This window comes from Astatotilapia calliptera, chromosome 10 (genome assembly GCF_900246225.1).
Source record: "Astatotilapia calliptera chromosome 10, fAstCal1.2, whole genome shotgun sequence".
NCBI classification, from domain to species: Eukaryota; Metazoa; Chordata; class Actinopteri; order Cichliformes; family Cichlidae; genus Astatotilapia; species Astatotilapia calliptera.
The window spans coordinates 15152497-15176637 of record NC_039311.1 but is presented as its reverse complement, the minus strand read 5'-3'; the positions used below and the strand labels follow the sequence as shown (position 1 = coordinate 15176637).

The 24141-nt window shown below is 37.9% G+C and overlaps 2 protein-coding genes across 6 annotated transcripts in view; one reads left to right on the top strand and one right to left on the bottom strand.

Annotated features, from left to right (window-relative positions):
- Nucleotides 1–14291, top strand: part of LOC113030357 (multidrug and toxin extrusion protein 1-like) — a 20354-nt gene extending 6063 nt beyond the window's left edge. The window contains exons 8-17 of one of the 4 annotated variants that reach the window (XM_026181753.1): nucleotides 161–258; nucleotides 426–523; nucleotides 1304–1485; nucleotides 2000–2108; nucleotides 2298–2373; nucleotides 3483–3552; nucleotides 3653–3785; nucleotides 3882–3976; nucleotides 5138–5183; nucleotides 13910–14291. In XM_026181753.1, coding sequence (XP_026037538.1) covers nucleotides 161–258; nucleotides 426–523; nucleotides 1304–1485; nucleotides 2000–2108; nucleotides 2298–2373; nucleotides 3483–3552; nucleotides 3653–3785; nucleotides 3882–3976; nucleotides 5138–5183; nucleotides 13910–13965 — 963 coding nt within the window. In that variant the 3' untranslated portion in view covers nucleotides 13966–14291. Of the gene's footprint in view, nucleotides 1–160; nucleotides 259–425; nucleotides 524–1303; nucleotides 1486–1999; nucleotides 2109–2297; nucleotides 2374–3482; nucleotides 3553–3652; nucleotides 3786–3881; nucleotides 3977–5137; nucleotides 5184–5256; nucleotides 7393–13909 lie in introns of those variants that run through there. The other 3 variants (XM_026181752.1, XM_026181751.1, XM_026181755.1) reach the window with 3 other exon arrangements.
- slc47a1 (solute carrier family 47 member 1) overlaps nucleotides 11950–24141 on the bottom strand; it is a 26641-nt gene continuing 14449 nt past the window's right edge. Inside the window, exons 8-19 of one of the 2 annotated variants that reach the window (XR_003273576.1) lie at nucleotides 23934–24031; nucleotides 23731–23844; nucleotides 22681–22748; nucleotides 22472–22580; nucleotides 22302–22377; nucleotides 22148–22217; nucleotides 21886–22018; nucleotides 18969–19555; nucleotides 17007–17096; nucleotides 16512–16670; nucleotides 16093–16188; nucleotides 14856–15682 (exon numbers count right to left, since the gene is read on the bottom strand). Coding sequence is in view for 1 of the 2 variants with exons in the window: in XM_026181750.1 (XP_026037535.1) it covers nucleotides 12557–12922; nucleotides 13016–13120; nucleotides 19461–19555; nucleotides 21886–22018; nucleotides 22148–22217; nucleotides 22302–22377; nucleotides 22472–22580; nucleotides 22681–22748; nucleotides 23731–23844; nucleotides 23934–24031 (1234 nt within the window). In the remaining variant the exon portion in view is untranslated. Of the gene's footprint in view, nucleotides 12923–13015; nucleotides 13121–14855; nucleotides 15683–16092; nucleotides 16189–16511; nucleotides 16671–17006; nucleotides 17097–18968; nucleotides 19556–21885; nucleotides 22019–22147; nucleotides 22218–22301; nucleotides 22378–22471; nucleotides 22581–22680; nucleotides 22749–23730; nucleotides 23845–23933; nucleotides 24032–24141 lie in introns of those variants that run through there. The other variant, XM_026181750.1, reaches the window with a different exon arrangement.

Sequence of the window (24141 nt, the reverse complement as noted above, 5' to 3'; positions counted from 1 at the left end):
AAACACTGGTGTGAAACAAAATATTAATGAGATGTCTTGGAGTATGCAATGACATTGTTTTGTGTGTTGCTAGAGAGACATTTTTTGGGGAAAAATAGCAAAAATAACAGCAGGTGCACCAAAACCCTGTGTTTTTCATACAGTTTGCTTTGGCTCACAGGGCATCATGTGGCCCCAGGTGATATCCGGAGCCATAGGAAATGTTTTAAATGCTGTTATCAATTACATCCTCCTCAGTGTTCTGGATCTGGGGATTGCGTAAGTACACACCATCACTCCCTGCTCCCCTTAGTTAATATTTTACACTAATCAGCTTTGGAAAGCAATATAATGTTGATTACTGATAGTCAGCTGAATGCTTAATCTGGGAACGTCTTTGTATGTGCAACTTTCCTTTTCTACTTTTCTATTGCTTAACATTCAAGCGGATCCGCAGCTGCCAATGCCATCTCACAGTACTCCCTGGCTGTGTTCCTGTTTTTATGCATCTACATCAAAGGGCTGCACATACCTACATGGGATGGCAAGTTTACTAGATATACTTTTTCTTCAAATTTTCAAATTAAGTGACAGGATATCAGAGAAAGGGCAAAGCCACTCTCTTGGAACTAATACTTTGCTCCTCATTACAATTATAGTAATCAGTTGTGCATAAACTCTTTAAGGGTGTTGCTATTTAAACTGACTGGACTCCACATTACAATCATTATGGAGGATTTAGTTTGTGATGCTATTATATTTTTAAATTGTCCTCAGAGTGTACACGAAAAATACTAAAAGACAAGCCAGCAAATACTTTTGAAAAACCTATTTTTTTTAAAAAGCACATTTACACCTTAATTATAGATTTGTTATTAATTTGTGGCATGATCGTTACATTAAATTACATCAGCTTTGCTGTCGGTGAACATGTACAAGCTGTTTGTTTTTTAAATCATTACTTTATTTAGTTTTTATTCCTTAATATGTGCTGAGTTGAAAACTTGTCTATATATGTAAAAGTCAAATTTTTTGACATTTGGGTTTCAGTATTTAGCTAACGTGCTTAAGCTAGCTAAAGAGCAACATAGCTGAGGTAGAAGAATTACAATTTTAAATAATTTAGGCATATTTTTGTCCTTCAAAGCAAGTGTGATACATAAAGTTCCTAAAAATTAAGGAATGCTAGCATGCTAACACACTGCTAGAAACGCCTTGTAGCATAGTAGATACTGAAAGAAGTGTAATTTAAATGGCAGCACAGTGTAAAGAAGGCAAATGTGAGCATTTAGCTAAACCTTTCATACCTTCTGTTATCTTTCAGGCTGGTCTAGAGATTGCCTGCAAGAATGGGGTTCCTTCCTCCACTTGGCCCTCCCCAGTATGCTGATGTACTGTCTGCAGTGGTGGTTGTATGAGATTGCAGGGTTCCTGGCTGGTGTCATCAGTGAAACAGAGTTGGCGGCTCAGTCTGTAGCTTATGAAGTGTCTACTGTCGTTTTCATGGTAACTCGTTTTTTGATATAGTTATTTAAACATTTTTTAAAGGTATGTGCAAGAGGGCTCATAACTGAGTAGCTTATTGATAATAACTGTAACACTGTGTCACTAATCCACACACACTCAAAATATATTTATGCCCAAAATGCTGATATAAGTTATTTGATTACATGTAAATTCTCCACATAGTTTTGTTACATTATTGCAGTGTCAAATGAAATGTACTTGATTGGTATAAATTCAATTTAAGCTTCTTCTTTTTTTGCTTAATGATTAATTATTTAAATATTTTTATATATTTCAGTTTCATTTTACTTAAAATTATTGATTCATGTTTATTCATGTGGTGAATAATTGTGAAAAAAAAGATCTTTTGCCACATTGGCGAGCCTGTATATTGAGTTTATTTTACACACATTACATAAAGTTATTGATAAATTCTAAAGTAACTAAATGATTTTCATGAGCAAAATGTTACTCTGTTACTGTGAAGTAATTGCTAACATTTGCTCTTCCACAGTTTCCTGTAGGCTTTTCTGCTGCTGCCAGTGTTAGGGTTGGAAAGGCTCTTGGTGGTGGGAACACAGAACAAGCTAAGCTGTCCAGCAAGGTCTCCCTTCTCTGTGCATGTATGAAATTATATTACATGCACATTACATTATATTATATTGGGATGTCACACCAAAATCAGAATTTCCTGTTTTAGTATGCTGTTGTCAAATGAAAAATATCTCAAAAATGAGAGCAAGAAAATAATTATATGCCTAGTTAATTTATTGCTCGCATTTTAAAAAACGCCTTTCTTATATCCAATCCAGTGATTTTCTCATGTTTCCTTGGAGCCGGTATTGGTATAGCCAAGGATGTGATTGGTTACATATTTACCACAGAGAGGTGAGTAATACAGAGAGGTGAATAAACTTGTGTGTTTATCCTTGGTGCAGAAACTATGAGTATATGTCAGTCATGAGTAATTCATCATGTATTAACTTCAGTACTAATCCATCTGTGCTTCTTAATACACAAAAGTAAGTCATGGAGTTCCACAGGGGTCTGTAGTGGTAACCAATACTTTACATTATACATGTTCCCCTTATATAATATTATTTGAATTATATTATTTGACACTGAATAACATTTTCATTGCTATGCAGCTGACATCCAGCTTAATGGCATAAAGGCCTGGGTGACCTCTCATTTCATACTTCTAAATTCAGACATAACTAAGGTTATAACCTGATATTTATTTTAGAAGGCGTTTCTTTGGCTTACCTCAATGATACTGAAAAGCTACTTCATGAATGTATTACTTCTAGGCTGGACTATTTTAATTCATTATTATCAGCTTGCTTTAAAAGCTCCCTGAATAACCTTCAGTTGGTAAAAAATGTTCCAGCAAGAATACTAACTGATACTAGAAAGGGGGACAATATTTCTCCCATATTAGCTTCTCTTTATTGGGTTACTTGTGGCTGAAGGTAAAATAAGGTAAAATGGGAGGCAGAGCCTTCTGCTTTCAGAGTCCTGTTCTGTGGAACCAGCTCCCAGTTTGGATCAGATGACCCTGAGCTATCCATTAATTACACTGCAATACGACTAGGCTACTGGGGGGTTCCCGTGATGCACTGACCATGTGCTTTGTGCTTATATACCACTCTGCATTCAATCAATAATAATTATGGAACTCTGGCTTTTTTTAGATGCGTGTCTTGTCCTGATTCTCTCTGCTGTCTTCTCATTCTCTTCACCCTCGACCAGTCACAGCAGACAGTTCTGCTGGAGGTTTCTTCCTGTTAAATGGGAGTTTGTTCCCTTCCCAGCTTCAGCCACTTGCTTGCTCATAATGGGTCACGTGATTGGGGTTGGAGTTTTTTTCTACTGTTGTGGGATATTTACGTTCCAATATGAAATACCTTGAGGAGACTGTTGTTGTGAATTGGCACTATATAAATGAAACTGAATCTAATTAAATTGGCTTACTCCTACTTACTCCTCTATTTCAGAGACATTATACAGAGGGTGGCTAATATCATGAAGATATACAGTTTCATCCATGTTGCTGAGACTATTGCGGTGAGATCCTTCCCAGTTCAAAAACACTTTTTCCCTCTGCTGAGCAAAACCAGCCTGATGTGTCGACAGAAAACTTTTATTTGCTTTTTTACCTTCACAGGGTGTGTCAGGAAGCATTGTCAGGGGGGCAGGGAAGCAGAAGATTGGTGCGCTGTGCAGCTTGGTGGGATACTACCTCATTGGGTTCCCGATTGGAGTATCTTTAATGTTCCCTGTGAAAATGGGAATTTTTGGTTAATGTCAACAATATATTTTTGCAGCATATACAAAAGATAGTTAAATTATATTTACACTAACAACTAACTGATGACTTTCTATCTCTGTTGCAGGGCTTTGGACTGGGTTTTTAGTTAGTACTTCTTTACAGTCCATGTTTTTTATAACTTTCCTGTGTAAACTAAACTGGACGAAAGCCACTGAGGAGGTGAGTAAGTCCTGGGTGAGGAAGAGGAAGATACAGTCATGTAAAAAAGAACATGTTAAGTCCTGTGAAAAAAGCTTCCAGAGCCACTTTTAGTAGCAAGAACTAGAAGTAATATATTTCAATGTGACTTTATCAGAAGGAGTTTCAGTCTCTCATGTTGTTGTGGAGGATTTTTTTTACAACAGCACTCCAGTTTCTTGAGACTTGCTGGTATTTGTTTATGCACAGTTCTCTTAGGGTCTCACCAAATTTCATTTTCAATCAGTCTGAGGTCTGGACTTTGACTGGGTCACTCCAACACCTTGATTCGGATTTAGTTTTTTGTTGTTGTTTTTTACCCTTTCTGTTGTAGATCTGCTGCTGTGCTTGGGATCAAGTGACAGTGACAAGTGCGTGACAGTTGGTATGAGGTCCCAGAAAGTTGATCCTTTTCATCTGGATGTAGTGTTTTAAGTGGGAGAAGCCATTTTGTTAGTCATCCAAATGACCCCTTCAACCTCACGTGGCTGCAGGTTTCCCCAACTAACACCACTGACCAACACTGGGCCATGAGCACAGTTTCCTAATCATTAACATGCAAATTGTCAAGACCATTGCTTAATGGCCATTCACAGAGAATTAGGGAATGACTAGAAAAACAGCATTGTAAGATTCTGAAATAGCCTGACACAAAGGATGACCAAAGTTCTTTGCTTAGGCAGCGGTTGTCCTTCTTCTCTTCTGGAATGTGTGGAGCATTCTTTAGGGGACTTCCCAGCTTTCACAACATGTCCAGCTGGAATAACCACTTTCACTCAGGGCCTTTCTGATATGATGTTCCTCTGCTTTCAAGATGAGATAAGAGCATTTTTCTCCAAAAGAGAGACGTTTTTGTGCTTTGTTCAGATACAGCTTTACAAACCTAAGCTGTGCTGCTATGTTGTTATTACAGAGATTCTTCTGAGAACCTTTCCAAAGAAGCCATGTTTGTTCAGCGTTTTTCTCAGTGTTCTGAGGCCTGTGTAGTCAGAGACCTAGCTTATGCGTTTTGGGCATTTTCTCTTTCGTGTGAATGTAAGAAATGTAGTTAATGTAATGTTAACACGATCTATGTAAAATCTGGGATCTGTGTTATTTTTAAAATACTTATTTTTTTTCTTGTTTTTTAATATCTCTGAATAGGCACTTGTAAGAGCAGGAGTCCAAATTACAGAGAGGAATACTAATGGTAAGCAAAAAAAAATTTCCTTCAGTAGCTTTTGGTCATTTTTCTGGGAAATAAGATTACCGTGATTTTAAAGTTTCCCTGAGCACCCTGGACCCAAGGGAAAAATGCATAACGACCAGCTGATCCAGTTCTGTGATTCCAGTAGAAGAAAGGCCAGAGCCACTCAATTCAGATGAGAGGGCCTTGGGCGCCATGGCCTTATCCACCAGGCAGCTGGTGTTACGACGTGGTGCCACTGTGCTGCTAATGTTCGTCATCCTTGCTGCTGGAGTTATCATCAGCGAGATTCTCATCAGACGCCTTGAAAAGTGATTGAATAATGTGTGCAGTACAAAACAAACAAACAAGTCTGCCTTTAGGAGTATATGTGACATGTATCATAGTAAAGCATATCTTATAAACCAGCTTAATATTTATCACAGGATGCTGTGAAGTTCTGTCTGCACCCATAATATGAAGTAATTAGGATGACTGTGAAGACTGTGAATTGCCCCATCTCAACTAATTCATCATTTAAAATATTCAGTCCAACTTTTACACAATTTTAGGCCATTTTGTTTTCTGCACTTAGTGCATGAGATGGCAAATAGCAGCATTAGAATGAGCAGTAATTACTGAGCTTTCTAAAAGTCAAACACGCTTCTTGGGGCTGAATTATAGCTTCATTTCCTGACATTACTGCACAATCAAAATGTCTTTAAAGCCACAGAATATTATCTGCTTGCCATTTCAGTAGTAGTATTTGAGGTCAGTTTTCTAGCTCTTACTAGATCTAATTTAATCCATAGTCGGAAAAATATAGTAAATGAAAAGCCAAACTGAAAATAGTTACTGTATAGACAAGACGTTCTTTTTTATAGGAACATGCTGTGTAAGCTGAGCACCAATCGAGACTGTGAAATAAATAAAATTTCCCATCCTACAATTCATAGCCTGAATTGGTGCCGCAATTAGAACCTAACATGATTAAAGGTTATATTTAGGCTACAGCACATCTGTGGAAGGGTGCTTTCATCATCAAAAGGCAGAAATGCTACTCTCTTGCTTGGTTTATCTTGCGTTCCTTTGATCTGTGTTGCCAAATTTGATGATAATGAAAGGCCTGTATGTGCTCACTGTAACATGCTGGCTGGATAAAGACATGTCACCCTGAGCAAATCAACCACCTGTTCCCTCTGCCCGAGCAGATAACCAGCTCACAGCTGAAGCCTGCTCATAAATAAAGGATTCAACCTGCTTAACAATGAACAGTCAACCATGTGGGATTTTGGCATGAATATGTGGTGTTTGTACACAGCTATTAATTAAATAAATTGACTGTTTGTCTGTAATATCTAAGGTTAGCCTGGAATCAGTTAGCGCAAAGGCTAGAAAGAGGAATCACTGCTCAAAGATAACAACCCCTAACAATCTGCATTTAAATACCTCTAAAGCTCACTATCTACTCAATTGTGACCAGTGACTATACCAGAGCCTGGCTCCTCCTTGTACAGTCTGTCCTAAAGCAAAGACATGCTATTGTGTTTGGGCCAGATTTCAATTAATTCTTTTTTTGGAGCAAGTCAAGAACAAGTAAATAAGAAATCTGATTTTTATTTGATTTTAATCTGAACTCAACCAGCATGAGAAGTTCCCAAATTACGCTCATAACATGTTAAGTAAATAGAAAACAGGGGAACAGGTTTTGGTTGCTCTAGCTTTATTTTTGCTTTTTCTCATCAAGCGTATTCCCCTACTACATTACTTTTATTTTACTTGTGCTAATGCTAATCCTTGATGTTAAGCAGCTAATGGATGGTCACACAAGGCCCTGCACTTGCTACAGCTTGATGTTTGCAACAGTACGGTTAAAAAAAAACTTGCATATTAATTTATCGTTATTCAACATGTAAATCAGGTTTGATTCATACAAGGTTACATCGTCATCTGAGCTTCAGTCTTGCTCATCAGTGGAGGTATTGCCACAGGCTCCTCACAGAGACCATAATCTTGGTCTGCTCACCTCCAGAGACTGCAATCAGTAACACGCTGCGGCGTCATTAACAAGTGAAAAGTGACTGTCTAAAGATTTGCTGTTAGTATCTTTAGACTGCAACTTAGTCTCTTTACGAGTCTCATAATAACTTTTCAGGTGTTGTAACCACAAAGCACAATAATATTCTTGAACCTCAGTTAAATTATGACTCCAATTAATGCAACAATATAAAGCCGGGACTGAGTTTAAATGCTCAAATTTAAATGGAAATAAATAGAAATAGTAATAAATGTTGAAACGAACACATTTTCTTGCTTGTTTTTTGTTTTTTAAGAAATACATTCTCGTTTTAAACGCGATGCCAGTTCGCATGCTTTAAAATAGTTGGGATGGGGGCATGTATCCCATTATGTGGCTATACATGTACTTTTAAACTACACTTTTGATAACTGAGGAAGCCAGCAGCTGTAGCTTTGAAAGCAAAATGATTTTGTGTTGTTGCTTGGAATTTCATCTCCACAGCAATTCGGGGACTCCTTTGTTGTATTTTTCATTTCATAATGTACAAAATGTTTCAAGGGGAGACAGCTTTGGACTGCAGGCAGGGCCATTTATCACCTGCACTAGTTTGCCATAGTGGTCTCCTTGGTCTACCTGCATAATGTTGTCTGGCACTATCTCACAGACACAAGCAAGGCTTTCTTAAAAAAAGACATCATCTGCAGGACAACAAGTGCTGTTCCAAAACCTGCAAAAACAGTACAGTGTTGTGCATAAGTCTTGAAGCACCTCTCATTACTTTATATTTTGTTTTCAAGGAACCAAACGTTCTCCTAATTTGTGGTGTTTAAATATAAATCGTTTCCCAGGCTTTATGAAAGTCTTTTACTATTTTTCTTTGGATATTGTCTGCTTTTCATTCATTTTCATTCCAGACCTTATGTTCACCATTTTCAGAGGTTTTGTTTGTTTTTCTTAAGGCACTTAACACTATGAATCATTCAAGCACAAAAACTAACAAGAAAGGCATATATCAAGGGACAAACTGGTACATTGGACAACTTAGCAAAGAGAACCATTTAAATTGGCACTTTGTTACAAGCAGCCTCTCAAAAAAAACACATAATTTGTTCTTGTATGTTCGAACAACGGTATGACAAATGCCAAGGATAACACAAAGATAACAGTAAGTATTTTATGTGCACTAACAAGGTGATTCTCAAAGAGGTAAAAAGCACGGTTTGTTGTACTTAAAATATTTGAGTAATGTGAAAAAGTGGAGGAAAAAATAAGTAGTGGCCAATATAGAAAAACTATCACAGCAGATGAACAGCACCTGATAGTCATGTCCTCTGATATGCCAAATTTCATAAGAACTTGACTGAAAATCAGGAGAAACAGGTTTGATGGAGTGATAAATCCAAATTTGAAATTTCAAATGCTTATGAAGTCAGGATACAAGAATCTGGAAAGCATCTGATTGGCAGCAGCTTAATTTTTCAGTATGACAATGATCCCAAATGCAGTAAAAGCATACTGCATTGAACTACACACTGGAAGAGTCATGGATTGGCCTCCCCAGAGCCTGAAACTCAATGTTATTGAAGCAGTGTGGTGTCATCGTGGCAGAGAATGAAATAAAAGGCAGCCAACAACCAACGAAGAACTTTGAATGTCCTTCAAGAAACCTGGAAGTATTCCTGAATACTACTTAAAGAAATTACAAGAAAGTTTTGCTAAGAGAGTTCAGGCTATCTTGAAGAATACAGGTAGTCATACCAAATATCCGGTTGTTCAGTCTGACGTCACTAGCCGTGTCTGGGTCTAAACTCCGTTGCAGGTCCATATATCAAACGATCACTGTGGCATTACTGAGAGTTGAAAAACTGTCTAAAGTCTTTCATCTTTAATAAAATGATCAGCGTTCTGCTCTACCAGGTGTAACAATTGAGTTTAACATCCAGGCATCCATGAAAACGGAATTTATGACATTTAACAGAGTTAGAAGTTAGCAGGGAGTTAGCTCGCTAGCTTCTATCTAAATACAATAAAGCATGTCCTGACTGCGGGGTTTTGGAAACAAATTAAAACATACAGCTTTCTTATCACTTCCAGCATAAATGAAGACAGAAAACTAAACAGCAGTGACGTTTGTAGGGTTACTGAAGTTTGGCTAGCTGGTATATAATGATGTGTTACGTGACCGCTGGCGACACAGCTATGTTAGCATAATATAAACAAGCTAACTTTTTTTCCACTCGATAAAAGTTAACGTGAGTTTTCTCGGTGGTCAGAAACAAATGTAATCGCATGGCAGGATGCTGTAAAAGGACCAAACTTCAGCCAGGAGAACAACTGAGATAATCCATCCACAATACAAAGTTAGTCATTCATATACTGCTGCATGGGCTGTAGTTACATCCTAAGGTTTTAAAAACTGAGCTTAAATAAATGATTAGCGGTAATAAAAGCCGAGGGAGGTCAACAGGGATCACTGACTGTTTTAGGAGCTTTTTGAGATCAAATAGAAGAAAATACATAGCATTAAACATGTTAACAACACAAAAGCCATATTAAACGCAGACTACTTTAGACCCGGAAGTAGGATTCGTCGCGTCATCACTGAACAACCGGATTACCACATTGACTTGTATAAACTCGGTTTTTATATACTGTCTTTCAATGTGTGTTTGGATATGTCAGTAAATCTCTGCACCTGTTTCCAATATTCCTAACAAAATTTAATGAAATGAGTGTCTCAGGACTTTTGCACAGTACTGCAGTTATGAGCATTCATTCACCCCGATGCCCTCCTGGATATTGATACTCTTCTATTTTCTTTTTTCTTATTTTCTTTTATTTCCAAACAAACCATAATCAGTGACAATGACTTTTTTTTTTTTTTGCTGTGTTATTTCTAGGCTTTTTCTCTGGGATTCTCTTTTCATACCCAGTCCTGTCACTAATTAACCTGATTACCTGTGCGATTTGTCCCCATGATTACACAATTTTCTAGTCTTATTTTGTGTAGAGTGCATATCATATAAGCTCTATTCGATACTGCCACTCTTTTGAATACTTCATTTGTGCTGCTTGTGCAGTATCTGTGTGCTAAGAGGTTGAATGGGTATGTTAGGCCCAGAAACAATTGTAGCTTCTTTTTAATATGTAATAGACATTAGCGGTTATTGATTGGGGTGTGAGCTTTGTTTCAGTCTTACCTGCATCAGTCAAGTTCCTCCACACCAAATTCGCTCCTCCACATCTTTATGGATCTTTCTTTGTGCACTGGTGCGCAGTCGTGTTGGAACAGGAACAAGCCATCTCCAAACTGTTCCACCAAAGTTGGGAGCATTTAAATTGTGCAATATGTCTTGGTGTGATTAAGCATTCAGTTTTATCTGTCATATGCAAGTTAGCACAGGGTCAACATTGCAATGAAATGTGTTTGACGAGCAGCAGTCACTCAGCAGCATGGTACAGTAGAAGAAAATATAATAGAATAAAATAAAATAATTAAAAAAAATAGAAAATTAGTAAAGAGCAAAATATTAGAGAGACGTGGTAAAAGAGAAAAGATAACTAAATATATATGTATCTATAAATATAAATATATGTACACTAGTGATTAAATAAGAAAATCTTGAAAAGAAATATGATGGGGGGGGGGGGGGGGGGGGGGCAGATGGGATATTGCACAGGAATGAGCAGCAGAAAATTACAGTATTGCACTTTTTAAATATAAATATCAATAACAATAAAGTGACCAGTGCAGATTAAACAGAGTACTTGTGAAGCTGCAAGGTAGCTTCTGAGTGCGTCCTGTGTGTTGTGTGTGTTTAAGTGTTGTGGTTGAAGTGTCATATGGCTTGGTGGTAAAAACTGTTTTTCATTCAGAATTCCTCTCTCTGGAAATGAAGGGCAGAGCCCAACTCTTGAAAAACAACCCGACACTATAATCCTCCCTCCACCAAAATTCACACTTGGCACAATGCAGTCAAAAAAGTACTGTCCTCCTGGCAAACTGCCATACCCAGACTCATTGAAATGCCAGAAAGAGAAGTGTATTTCATCACTCCAGTCCAGTAGCAGTGTGCTTTATATAAGTCCATCTGACGTTTTGCATTACACTTGGTGATGTAGGGCTTGGATGCAGCTGCTCGGCCATGGAAACCCATTCCATTAAGCTTTCTACACACTGTTTTTGAGCTACCCTGAAGGCCACAGGAAGTTTGGATTGACTCTGCAGAAAGACCTCTGCGCTTCAGTATCCACTGGCCCGGGTCTGTGATTTTACATGACTGAGTTGCTGTTCCCAATCATTGACCCTTTGTTATAATATCACCATATAATATCAGCTGTTGGTGATATTATAACCAACAGTCAGCTGTTGGTGACTGAATATTTTTACAACTGGACATGTTGCACAAGTGGCATCCTATAATGGTATCGTGCTGGAATTCATTGAACTCCTGAGAGTGACCCGTTCTTTCACAAATGTTTGTAGAAGCAGTCTGCATGCCTAGGTGCTTGATGTTATACACCTGTGGCCATGAAAGTGATTGTAACACAAGAATTCAATCATTTGAATGGGTGAGTAAATACTTTTGGCAATATAGTGTATTATTTAAAGGATTTATTTCCACACTGTTTTTCATGTGATGATAGTCACTTTGCAGGTATTAGTAGAGCATCTATAACAGAAGGAACTATGGTTCTTTTGTATATTAGTATATGAGTCTTCGTGTTTTGTTTGTAAAGAAAAAACAGAGTTCAGACTAGAGGCTGTGATGTATTCCAGTGACACATAGCTTATTATTTATTATTCACTTCTGTCCTGAAAATAAACAGAGCCAGAGCAACAGTAAAAGACTATGTGACGATGATATTTCACTTACAGACATGTCAAATTTAGCATCACATATTTACAGTCAATCTTCAAGTTAAAAAAATGAGAGAATGATTTGAGGTCAGTAAGCTGCGATATACACCTCACAGTGCAACATGTAAATTAAGTCAAGAACAGGTTGAAAAACAAAAAGCTATCTGTGGGAAAACATCTGTTGCTTGATGCCCACATGATTTTCCTGTGAGGATTTGTAACCTACCTTGTTGCTCCAGTTAAGAAATCTCAGCTCTGAGCTGGTTAAAACACGATCTTTGTAACAAGACCTTTGTTAATCCTGCCAGATTCCCTCTCATTTGATATTGCTTCCAGCTTTCTGTGGATTTGCTCAGCAGTGCAGCACTGAGACGGGGTTTTTTTTCTCTCTACACAAGGTAGCACCAGTTTTAGAAAATAAGACCCCTGGTTTATGAGAAGATGTGCAACTAGGAAGGAATTTAACACTTACTATATGCAGCCATGACAAGTCAATATTTGGAAGTTAAAAATATCTCAGAAGTGTGGTGTAAAGTTCAGAGGAGCCAGTGGCGTGGGAGTGGAGTCATTGGCCCAGTTCAGAGTAAAGTTGGCCTTGCTCTGTGCACTCTCCTCTGGTACAGGGAAAGCAATATGACAAGCAACACCTATAATCAAAATAAGAAGCGAAACCAGTAAGGCGGTTCCCCGACGGAAAATCAGCTGTGTTGTAGAAAGCACCACTTTGGGTTTGGTGGTTTCGTTATGTTCAGTGTCCCTCTCAGATGGTGTTGCATTAGTATTGATGATGCCTGGCTCTTGAGCAGCTTTCATCTCCTGATCCAGGGTGTTGACAGGACTGTAGCCATCTGTTTTTGGAGCTTCTCCACCATCCGACTGGGCCTTCACAGTGCAAAGATGCAGTTAATGGATGTGTGAGTGGCTCCATTATGATATGACAAGATACAAAAAAACACGCTGTGTTGAAAGACTTACTGAGTCTGGGCAGACAGGACCATCCAGCAGCATCGCTTCATTGAGCCCTGTACCAGGAAGGTGTCCAGGTCCTACCAATAACTTCTTCCCAGCTCGCAGTTGAGCCTAAAACATGTCAGAGCGAGGTTCAAGAAGCAAATAAAAATCTGGTAACTCTTGGGTATAAATCCACAAAAGTAAACCACAATCTAAAAACAGATATAGTCCTCTGCTTTCTTCCTGCTGTTTTCAAACACATTACTACTCACCTGTCAGCTCTGGCATCGTTATACAATAATATGAATAATAATTATTATTAACCTTTATTTTACCAGGAAAAGTCTCATTGAGATTAAAAACCTCTTTTTCAAGGGAGTCCTGGCCAAGAGGCGACAACATGTTAAAATTACAAAGTTACATACATGTTATAAGTAACAAAATAATAATAAAAAAAACAAAAAATGTAAATAAAAAGAAACTGACAAAAACAAGGAGATTATATAGAGTTTATAGAGCTACTCTTGACAAACAAATGTGTTTGGCACAACCGGGCATTAAGATCTTTACTCTGCTCGCTAAAGCAGCCGGATGTGGCAGGTTTGTCTCCCTAGCCGGCTCAAACAGGCTACAGGTATTTGTTGTTGTTTGTTGTTTTCTCCCTAGCTCGCTCTCTCTTCTGTCTCGCTCGCCTGGGCGGAGCTCAATGTGTGGTGAGCCAAAACACCTGCAAGCGACTGCTCACCTGTGTCTCATTATTCCTGCCTCTCCCAGCCACCGTTCAAGATGGTGGCTCGGAGTTTCTTGTCGCTGGAACGTTAAACGACTATCGTTAGCGTTGCCCAGCTGTAAAATGATCTCCAGTGTTTCCTGCGTATCTTTCCTGGTGTTGATTCTCTCATCTGTCTCCGTACCTAGATTCCCTGGTTCCATCCTTATTTCGCGTCCCTGGACTACCTGAGTGTGAGTGTTAATTACAAGCATGGAGAGAAGTGAAGAGGAGTGTGTTGAGTGGCGTGGCAGAAGAGGAGCGTGTGTGGAATTTCCCTCACCATTCCCTGTGGCTGCCCTTCCCCTTTCCTCCCCTCAGTACTTGTATATAGCCACCCGGTTTGTTGTAAATAAACCTTTTGCACCTTTCTCCCTGTCTGCGCTTGAATCCGCTCAGTCCACTGTGGCAAGCTTATACACAAATAATTAAATGTATTAGTATGTGGGATATGTGAGAGTACATATTGTCTTTTATGTCTTATCTATTTTTTTGAAAGTAAGAAAAAATTAAAGCTAAACAAAAAAAAGAAAAAGTTCTAAGAATAAAATTAAAATAACGATATACAGATAAAAAAACTTACTGACAGACCTCCAAAGATTTAACTCAGAAATGTCACCTGTTACATTCATACTTTTTTTTTGGAAGATTGAAATAATATCTATGCACTGTAAAAAAGAAAAAGTTGAGAAAACTTAAAATTTCAAGGCAACATGATGCAAGAGATTTTTGAGTTTTCTCAACTTCTGCCAACTGTAGTTGACTTAACTAATATTTTCATGTTCTGCCAACTTGGATCTACTTGTTCACCTAATTAGGATAATCCTGTAAGTCTAACAAAGAAATTCTGGTTTCAATGCCATGTATTTCTGCCTTCACCAAACAAAGATATTCCTGTTGAATTAACATACAATCATTCCCTCCAAGGCCATGTATTCCTAAATTCACCAAACACAGATATTCTTGTTGAATAATCATACAATTCTTACTCCAGTGAGTTGAAAATTTACCAATATTAATAAAGAAAAATGTATGCTGTTATCGTACTTGAAAAAACACTCAAACAGATATTGAATAAAACAAAGCACAACTGAATGTTATGTAAAAACGTATTTATTTTTTTCAACAGTGCTTTCAGTATATTTCAGAAGGTCATGGGCAGTGGGGTGAATTTCTGTAAAAAAGCAAACAAACAGAAAAAAACGTGTTGCCAGTTTCTTTAGGGTGCTTTGAGCACCCCAGCAGAGACATTAAAATTCCAGAGTCCAGAAAAAAAGAAAAGTGTCCAGCAGCTTAGTCATTCACGTTCACACCCTGGCTGTCCTGTAAAAGCTTAACTTAACTATTGCACACTAAATAGGGTAGTGCAACAAACAATTGCCTTTGTACCCAGACATTGACATTTTACATGGGCTCACTATGATGAACTACAGAAGTCAAAAATTATTAGAAATGTTACCATCAATGAACAGTGAACTATCAGGTAAAATGAACGATTATAGAGGGAAATGGGTTGAACTACTGGGTTTTGTTTTGTTTTTTTACATGACTCTACAATGCACTTGAACATGTTTAAGAACAAGTTAAACTCATGTCTGGCTTCCCCGTTAACAGTCACAGCAAAAGCTTTGTTTTTAGAGACCTTATGCGCTGTGAGCATCGAGAGCCACCGAGTTCAAAAAAGATGCCCTGAATTGCTTCAAAGGTAAACTCATCTGCTTTGGATAATCAATGTTGAGGGCATACAGAAGGCCAAAGAGGTATGCCAAGGCAGTAGAGAGGTCTGGAATGTTATGTAGCACGATGTCCCCTTCCAACACAACAGCATGTTCTCGCACAGACGTATCGGCATCGTCATCTTGCAGGATGGTGAGGATGGCAACTGATGCACCGTTCAACACTGGTTCCAAAATGTCAGTGTCCTGAAGAGAAGAAAAGTAAAATATGAATTATTGAAAGCTAAGAAAAATTAAAGACAAAGTACATTTCTAAAGATCTTAACTTTAACCTCTATACCATGATGCTCATTTGACTCATGGAGGTTTTAAAAAGAAAAAGCTTATTTTCCTTTAATTAACGGCACAATATCTTTCACCAACCAACCCTGTGATGAGTTTTGTACAAAAATATTTTCTGCTGTTGAACACCCGCTAACAATGCCCAGGTGCTCCTCAGCAGAAAAAAAAGCAGCGAGAGTTATGACAACTGCAATCCTCACCATAAAATTATCTGGACTGCACTGAGGAAGTGTACATTTCCATTTTGGATTAAATCATCTTTTAAAAACATCTCATAGCAACTAGTTTTTCTTGCATTACTTTTTTGTACTTACTAAGCACTTCAGGAAAACCTGTGTTGCATCCTCTCCGAGGAAAATGGGCAGGCCTCTCAGTGCTGCTGTCTTTCGGTGGGACACAATGTCAGATGTCTAAAGAGCATTCAGTGGAAAACAAGCATTTAAATTAGTATAGTAACGTGGTGTACCTACACACAATGCAAAATCAGAACTCTTATAGTAATGAAAATAAAATACAGATCAGGCCCAGCAACATGTAAAACTTAAAAAAACAAAACACCATTTTAACAATTTTACTTTCTTTTTACAAATTAAATAAAATACCGCCAAATAAAAACAAAGTAATGACTGATTACATTCATTTCCATTGATGTGTTTTGGCTGAAGCCAACATTTTTTTCTGTTATGACAAAGGTATACTCTCTTCTAAAAATGTCAGGTAAAGGAGCACTTACCTGTTCATCAAGTTTATCCAAGATGTCTTCCATCTCCTCACCAAGAGCTCCCTTCTTAGACCGGTATAGTTTCAGCAGGCCAGGCACAAATTTGTCCAGGGATGCATTGAACGTCCCCAGGAGGTCTTTGCTTGTGATCCGATGAAATTCTTCAGATATCTAAACAAGACAATAACCAAAATATTGCCATTTATTCAGCACAGAAAATTTCTGGGTAGCTGCCTTGTACAGTCTGCACCATGTTATATGCCTGACTGTGTTATCAACCGCAAAACCTACTTCAAAAATCTCTCATGAATACACATTTTGCACAGGAATAGAAACACCCTCCACAAAAAACAGTATCAATATGCAAATATATATTATGTTCACACTGAAATGTGGAATTTTTGTGGATTTTTACTATTGAGTGTGACCTTGAGAGGTGTGATCGTAATGCTCCAGGTGTTTTAAATACACATACAAAGTCTGTGTGAATGCATGGCCAATGTGCACCTTGTCCGTGATGAAGGCGGAAATGTTTCAAAAGAGTCTCTTGACTGGAGCTTGTGAATTTGCAAAATCGGCACTGCATGAACTCCACCCCTGAAACACAAGAGACATAGTCAATTTTGCCAAAAGCACTTTTGCAATGGGATAAAACATCCATATCTAACACACAGAAGGAATCCATAGATGCAGGAGCTGAATACATCAACAAGCCAAAACCAGAGACATCATGAAAAAAATATGTAAGGAATCATATTAACTTACATATGACCACTTGTCTACTATATCAAGTATATGATTGATAACATACATGACATGTAACATAAATGCAAGCTTGAATTCAAACATTTTTTTGTTACTATGATAAAAAAATGCAATAACTATAGAAAAATTTATACTATCTGTAACACAGTATACATCAACAACACACAATCATTCCTTTACTATTGTCTCCTTCCCCATTATGTAAAAAGCTCTGAAAATGTAGCAATCTTATAATACAGAGCATGAAGTACAACTTTAATTTGCGTGTGACATTAACTTACAGTACATTAGGCAATCTTACACCAGCTGACAAACTGTCAAGTCAGCTTTAAACATTACTTTAAAGTAACAGTGCTGCACCGGATAAACGGTGACTATTGAAAAAGTGAAAAAACAATATTAGACAAATATTAGACAATATGCAAGTTACTTATATCACTGTCATATAATTGGCGCACATATCCTACACCGACCCATGAAAGAGTCTCCATGACAACGCGTGCTTGGCCCAGTTTGTTGTCAAGGTTAACATAACGTTTTCATGCAAAGATAACATTGAAACTGGTTACAAAACGGGTAATAAGCTAATAAGTTTTACCATGGCAGAAGTGCTGTAAAAAGCCGGTGTGAGATACCGTCATTTAGTGATGTCTGTCTGAATTTCAGAGTGTTTAACATTAAACATTACTTTTTGCGCTGGCCACTACTCTGAGCTAAAACCTTTTTTTTTTTTTAAATATTAAACTTTATTAAGAAACAGTATACAGAACATGTATACAATCAGAACAAAATTAACATATGCCAGGGGGTGTAATACAAAGAATTACAAACATTCAAATAATTTGTAATTACTACAAATGGTAATAGTTTTCATAGCCTTTTTGTTAAGTGATCCACTAATCAATTTTATGTAACATAAAACATCATTATAGTAATGTTTAAAATTAGGTTTTTTGTTACTGTATTTGCATTTGTGAAAATAAAATTTAGCTAAGATAACTAATAAGTTTATTATAAAGTAAACATCTTCTTGTTTTTGCCTTCGAAAGAAACAAAATACAACATTTTCCCATTTCACAGTAAAGTCATTATAGAGATGTCCAGCAATGAATCTACTGAAGTCTTTCTCTGAGCTAAAACCTTCAGAGGCTGCTTGTAGCCCGATTACGACACAGCGGCGCGACGAAGGCTGCCCAAATTCATAGTGGACTCCTCTAAATGTGTCCGAGAAATACGTCCTCCTTATAATAAGCATCTCTTAAAATGTTTGCAATATTGAAACATTTCAATATAATGTAGAAAAAAAACGAGAGAAAAAAAGTTACGGATCGGACTCCCCGATCCTTATTGCGCATGTGCAAATTCTATCTGTGGAATTAGTTTTAATATTACTCTTTCTGGGTCACAAAATAAACTTTTAAGATATTTTCAGGCGTTAATGTAGCTGTGTAAATTGCTAATATCTGTTCAGTTTATTAAGACAACATATACTTGCAAAAGTGCTCCGACGCTTTCGGAGACGTCTGTTACCCACCAGCTCGATAGCTAGCCAAGGGGGGGGGGGTCAATTAAGTCACTTAGATAACTTAAAAATGCTATAGTTGGCCTTTTTCAGTGTTTTACTAGTTCCATCCTCCCGGGTCCTCAGGAGGATGCAGCCTAGGCGCTTGTAGAAAATCTTAATAACACATGTAGTTAGCTTACCTGCTAGGGTAAATGGTCGGCAGCTCCAGCACCTGTCCAAAACTGCAGAAGTGAAAATCCTCAATGGTCGAAAAATTGCATTTTACATCCAAATCTAGCCACGATGGTTCAAATTTTCTTAGGAGGTTTTTAGTCTAGAACACATGGTAAACCACTATCACACAGCTCAGGTCTGCTCAGGCTCAGTTGAAAGTCCGTTTGGTTTAGTTCAAACTTGTTCAGACCACATGTGCCAGTCATCTACGGGGTTTCCCACTGGTTCCCAACTTGACTCAGAAACTCTGCTCAAAACTTGATAATCTTTGTTATGCTGTCTAGAAAATCTTAGTTAGGACAACAATGAAAGAAATTTGTTGGGTAGACAAGCTTTTTTAGGTTGTAAATGGAAAGTTTTATTTCTAAGTCAGTTTAATTTAAAAACTTTAGTGAAATCAACAATTGCTAGTTATCGTTTTTACAGTGTGCTTTTAGAGAAAGATATGAGCGTCTTACCTTCTGAGTGACTTTTTTCCAGTTAATTTTAAAGATCAGAACCAGAAATAACACTGTCTCGAGGGAAAGGCATACAAGTAGGCCCAGCCACAAACCTGAAAGGAGGAACAGAAATTCAAACAAACACATCAAGAAATAGTCTAGCTATCAAGCTATCAAACTGCTTATACCAATGGTCTTTAAAGACACAGCCAAGCTGACAGTCGACTCTGCTTATTCACAGCTGTAGACTATGAGTCCATATGCTCGTATAAAGTAGAGACAGCACACCTAGACTGTGCTTCCATGTTCGGATGCTGTGCCTGTGTACAGAATTTCCAACTATCTTTGCAATCCCATGGTACTTGAATTGTTTTATTTTATTTTTGTGACAACCACTATGAAAGCCATGAGTACCATTCACAGAGAGTTGGGGAATGGCTGCAATCACAGCATTGTAAGATGGTGAACGATGTACCCTTAGGCCCCCTCCTCGATTCAGAGATGGTCTTTCCCTTTTCACGTAAATGGCCTCCTTGACTCTGCGCTCAAACCAGCGTTCCTCCCTGTCCAGGATGCGTACATCCTCATCATTGCAGGAGTGTCAAGAGTGTCTTTGATTAATGGTCATGACAATTTGCACATTAAGGATCCAGGAACTGACCTCACAGCTCATTGTTCACTCAGTGGTGCTAGTTTCAGTCAGTATGCAAAGATACTGTTTATAAGGTTGGGGAAACCTGCAGTCAGCTGAGACTGAAGAAGTCACTTGGTTGAGTGACAAAATGTTTCTCCCACTGAAAACACTATGTCCAGATGAACAGAATCAACTTTTTGGGGTCAAAAAAAGTCTCCTTCAAAAATTTTAAAAATCCTACAGACTGCACAAAAAAGTGAAAAAGTGTTAGTGTACACAAACAGACACACTTGATTAAAAGTTCACATCCCTGATGTACATTAGGATAATCAGATTTATTTACAATACTGTGCAAAAGTCATGAGTCCCACACTGCTTTAATAATATTGCGGGCTGATAGTGCTTCACTGTGTACTTTTCTGTCCAGATATCCTTTTATTGCATTGTCAGAGTGTTTGGGATCATTGTCGTGTTGAAAAATTAAGCTGCTGGCAAGATGGCACTGCACTGTGAATCATAATCTGATGGCATTTTTTTGCGTTCATAATTCCATTAATTTTGATCAGATGTGTTTAAGAACACTTTAAAAATTACAAGTCTCACTCCTTGAAAGCAAAAATTAAGAAATGAGAAATTTGCACAATACTGTATAATATTTAATTGTGTGTTGTGTGCAACTGTTTTTAAGTGAATGAGAATTTAATTTAATCAGCTTGGATTAAAAAAAAGAAACATAAATAATTAATAATATTTTTTTGAAAGTTAATCATATCTATATCCATCCAGTTTTACACATCAAGGTTTTTCAGCTCTTGTGGAAAATGTTACAAAACAGCTGTTGAGGTGAAGAGTGTGACCTATAGCTGGCTCTTTATCAGACTGATACTAAAGGCTGGGTTATACAACTAAATCCTAAATCAACAGCAGCTGAAGTGCATTGTGGGTAATGGGATATCTTAGTATTAAAAATGATCAGACTGCAAAACTAATCGTAAATAATTGAAATCCAGTTACATGTAGTTACATTTAGAAACCCAGTGTTGCTGCCTACAGGCTCTTATGTGCCGGCTTAAGTGCCACTGGTGATAAATCTTGGTATCAGACATTGTTATCGGCTGTTTTATTACTTGTCTCACCCTAATGTCATATGACCTCTGTCAAATTGTGCATTCTCCACTGTGTATTTTGTGTTCCTTGTCTCTGTGCCAAATTATCTTTGCATTGAGAATTCCTGCCTTTTCTTCTCCATGAAGCTCTATCTGTGAGTCTGAACCTACCTGGTATCCTGGTTTTTGTCCTTGCTCTTCCCTGTCAGACTTGGTTTGCCTGTTCTGATCAACTTCCTGAGTGCACCTGACTGTCTCTTGCCTGAAGTAAAGACTGCATCTCGGGGCTTTGAAGCCTATTTCAAAACTTTTTTTCATGTTATGCCGTTGAGTCCTTTGATTTTGACTTATCAGTCCACCCATCTATTTTCTTAATCATTTATCCAACTACAGTCACCAGGAGTCTGCACCTTATCCCAGGTGACTTTGTTAAAGGGGCTTGAGTACACCCTGGCTAACACAGGGCTAACAGTCACATCCACATCTACACCCTTGACCTAACATGAAAGATTTTAGGCTGTGGCAGCCGAAAGCCCTCACAGGCAAAGAGGGAACATGCAAACTTGTAAAAAAAAAAATTTTAAAAAAAGAGCTATGAATACCAAACCTTCTTGCTGTGAGGCAAAAGTGAAAACGTGTGCACCACTACAGCAACTTATAGCTTGTCTGTAGAAAGATGCCTACAATAGAATAAAAGTATTACCTAATATCCTCAGGTTGGCATAAAACATCAAAGCTATTCCTACTGGCAGGCCGATGAGGTAGTAACCCAACAGGTTGGAGATGGCAGCAATTTTCTGCATCCCAGATCCTACAAGAATTCCTGAGCAGACACACTGAAATGGAACACAGAATAAAAGGAAACAAAGTTGAGGGTTTGATTTGATCAAGCAGACAACCAGCTCTCGGAACTAGTCTTTGTAAAGTGAGATGAGAACATAGTTTTTTGTTGTGTAAAGGCATACCAGAAGTGAATCAAAGAACTGTACAAAAATGTGCACTGTGAGGTTTTCAGACACGGTCGCCACAATTTCACTGCAGAGAGCAGAAAAAGAGCATTAAAACAGTGTTATGATAATATTTTACAGGCTTGAATGTGTGTGTTGCTGTAATACTCACACATCAGAGGTAAATATGAAGGCAACAACTGACTTACAGCTTGCAAAACCAATACCCTGGCAAACAGCAAGCGTTCCTATAGAGAAAATGCATATAAGTCCATGTGTCCTTATTTTATCATGTATTACATATGTTTGAATTTTCAAAGAAATGTTTAAATATCCTAATACCCGACAGAAATAGGGTCACTTTGCAGGTGAGCAAAGCTCTGGTGGTGTCCCCGGCCCCCAGAGCATTCCCAACACGCACACAAGCAGCTGCATGGATACCTAAAGGAATCTACAAGGTCCAGACCAGAGTAAGCATTTTTCCCAAATTGCAGAAGTGCTGTTAAATAATAAGATGACTGTGTTCAACTAAGTAAATGGCTGATCCGTACCATGTATGCAATGGTTCCTATTTCATTCAGCACATGCTGAGCAGCAAGATCCACCTCACCAAGTAAACCTGACATGATTTAGAGAGATTCATGAAAGGTTTTGCTGCTGTGCACGAATGCGACATTTTTACACAAACTTTTGAGACAAAGATTTTACAGTGAGGTAAGATCTTGTGAATTAAACTTTTCCATTTTCCATGATGATTTTTTTGCAAAAAAAAAAGGTGAAAACCAGGACATTATCTGGGGAGATAACCTCAAAGAAGATGGGAGAATTGCAAAGTAGTAAATATATTTTAACAGCATTTCGACTGTAATAATTTACAATATCGCTGATACTGAACAGATTCTAACCGGAAATATCAGGCCACTGATTAGAGTATAGATTTTTGTTTACAGAAAGATAAGACAACCCTGGTAAACATTTTAGTGCATTTTTGAGAAAGGTTTAAGATTTAATCGTTATTATTAAATCACTGAAACATAACCCCTTCATCAGAATTTACTATTTTATCATATTTAACCCTTTGCTTCCTTTACATGTAGATCTATCAGTATTGCATATGCACTCCTCCCCAACTCTGCTCACCTCCAGCATGAGCATGCTCATCTCTGTTCAGTCACCCTAATTCTAATCTATGCTGCATAGTGTAATATTGGATTAATAGAAGAACAAAAACAACCAGAAGCACCAACAGTAATATCAAGGTCAAGTTATCACACAGTTAATGATATGCTGCTAATGATAGATAAATCTTTTTCCTAGAAACCAGTTATAACAACTTAGCCTAAACCAGCAAGATTATGCACTCTTTCTTTAGATTTGTTCCATATGAAACCCTGGAAGTCTGAATCTGGGTTTTTGAGACATGATCACTGTATTTTTGTGACTTGTGCACAGCAGAGATGTTCTGTCATAGTGATAACTGCTAGGTTAAAAGGAAAAAAATAGCTTGATTTTTGTTTTCTTCTTGAGAAAATAAGTGTAAAATGAGTGTGTGTAATCGGCCGTTTACGTGCATGTTTGTTTGTCTGGCAAATAACACTGACCAGCGAGAAAACTGCCAATCTCCCAGAGCCACCATTCAAAGTAGACCATAAGTAAACTTGGAACAGCCAGCTTCATGTAAGAGCCCCATTCCTGCAGACATTCAGTGGACCAACCTGTAAGGTTTACAGAAAACTCAATTCAGTAAAACTAATGTCTGAAAAGCTGTATCATTCACTTTGTGTTATTCATGTGTAGCACTCACCTCCCCATGTCTTCTGATGGAGCTTCCTTATTCTGATGTAGCCGTACAGCAGCAGGCAGAGGGTGATCTGAGCGAGGCTGTTAGCGATTGCTGATCCACTGAAAACACAGATGATAAAACGTATTTATACCTGTGGTTGCCAGAGGAATGACCACTAACAAACAACATTAACAAACACAGGAATACGCTGAGGAGGCATGGACCAAAA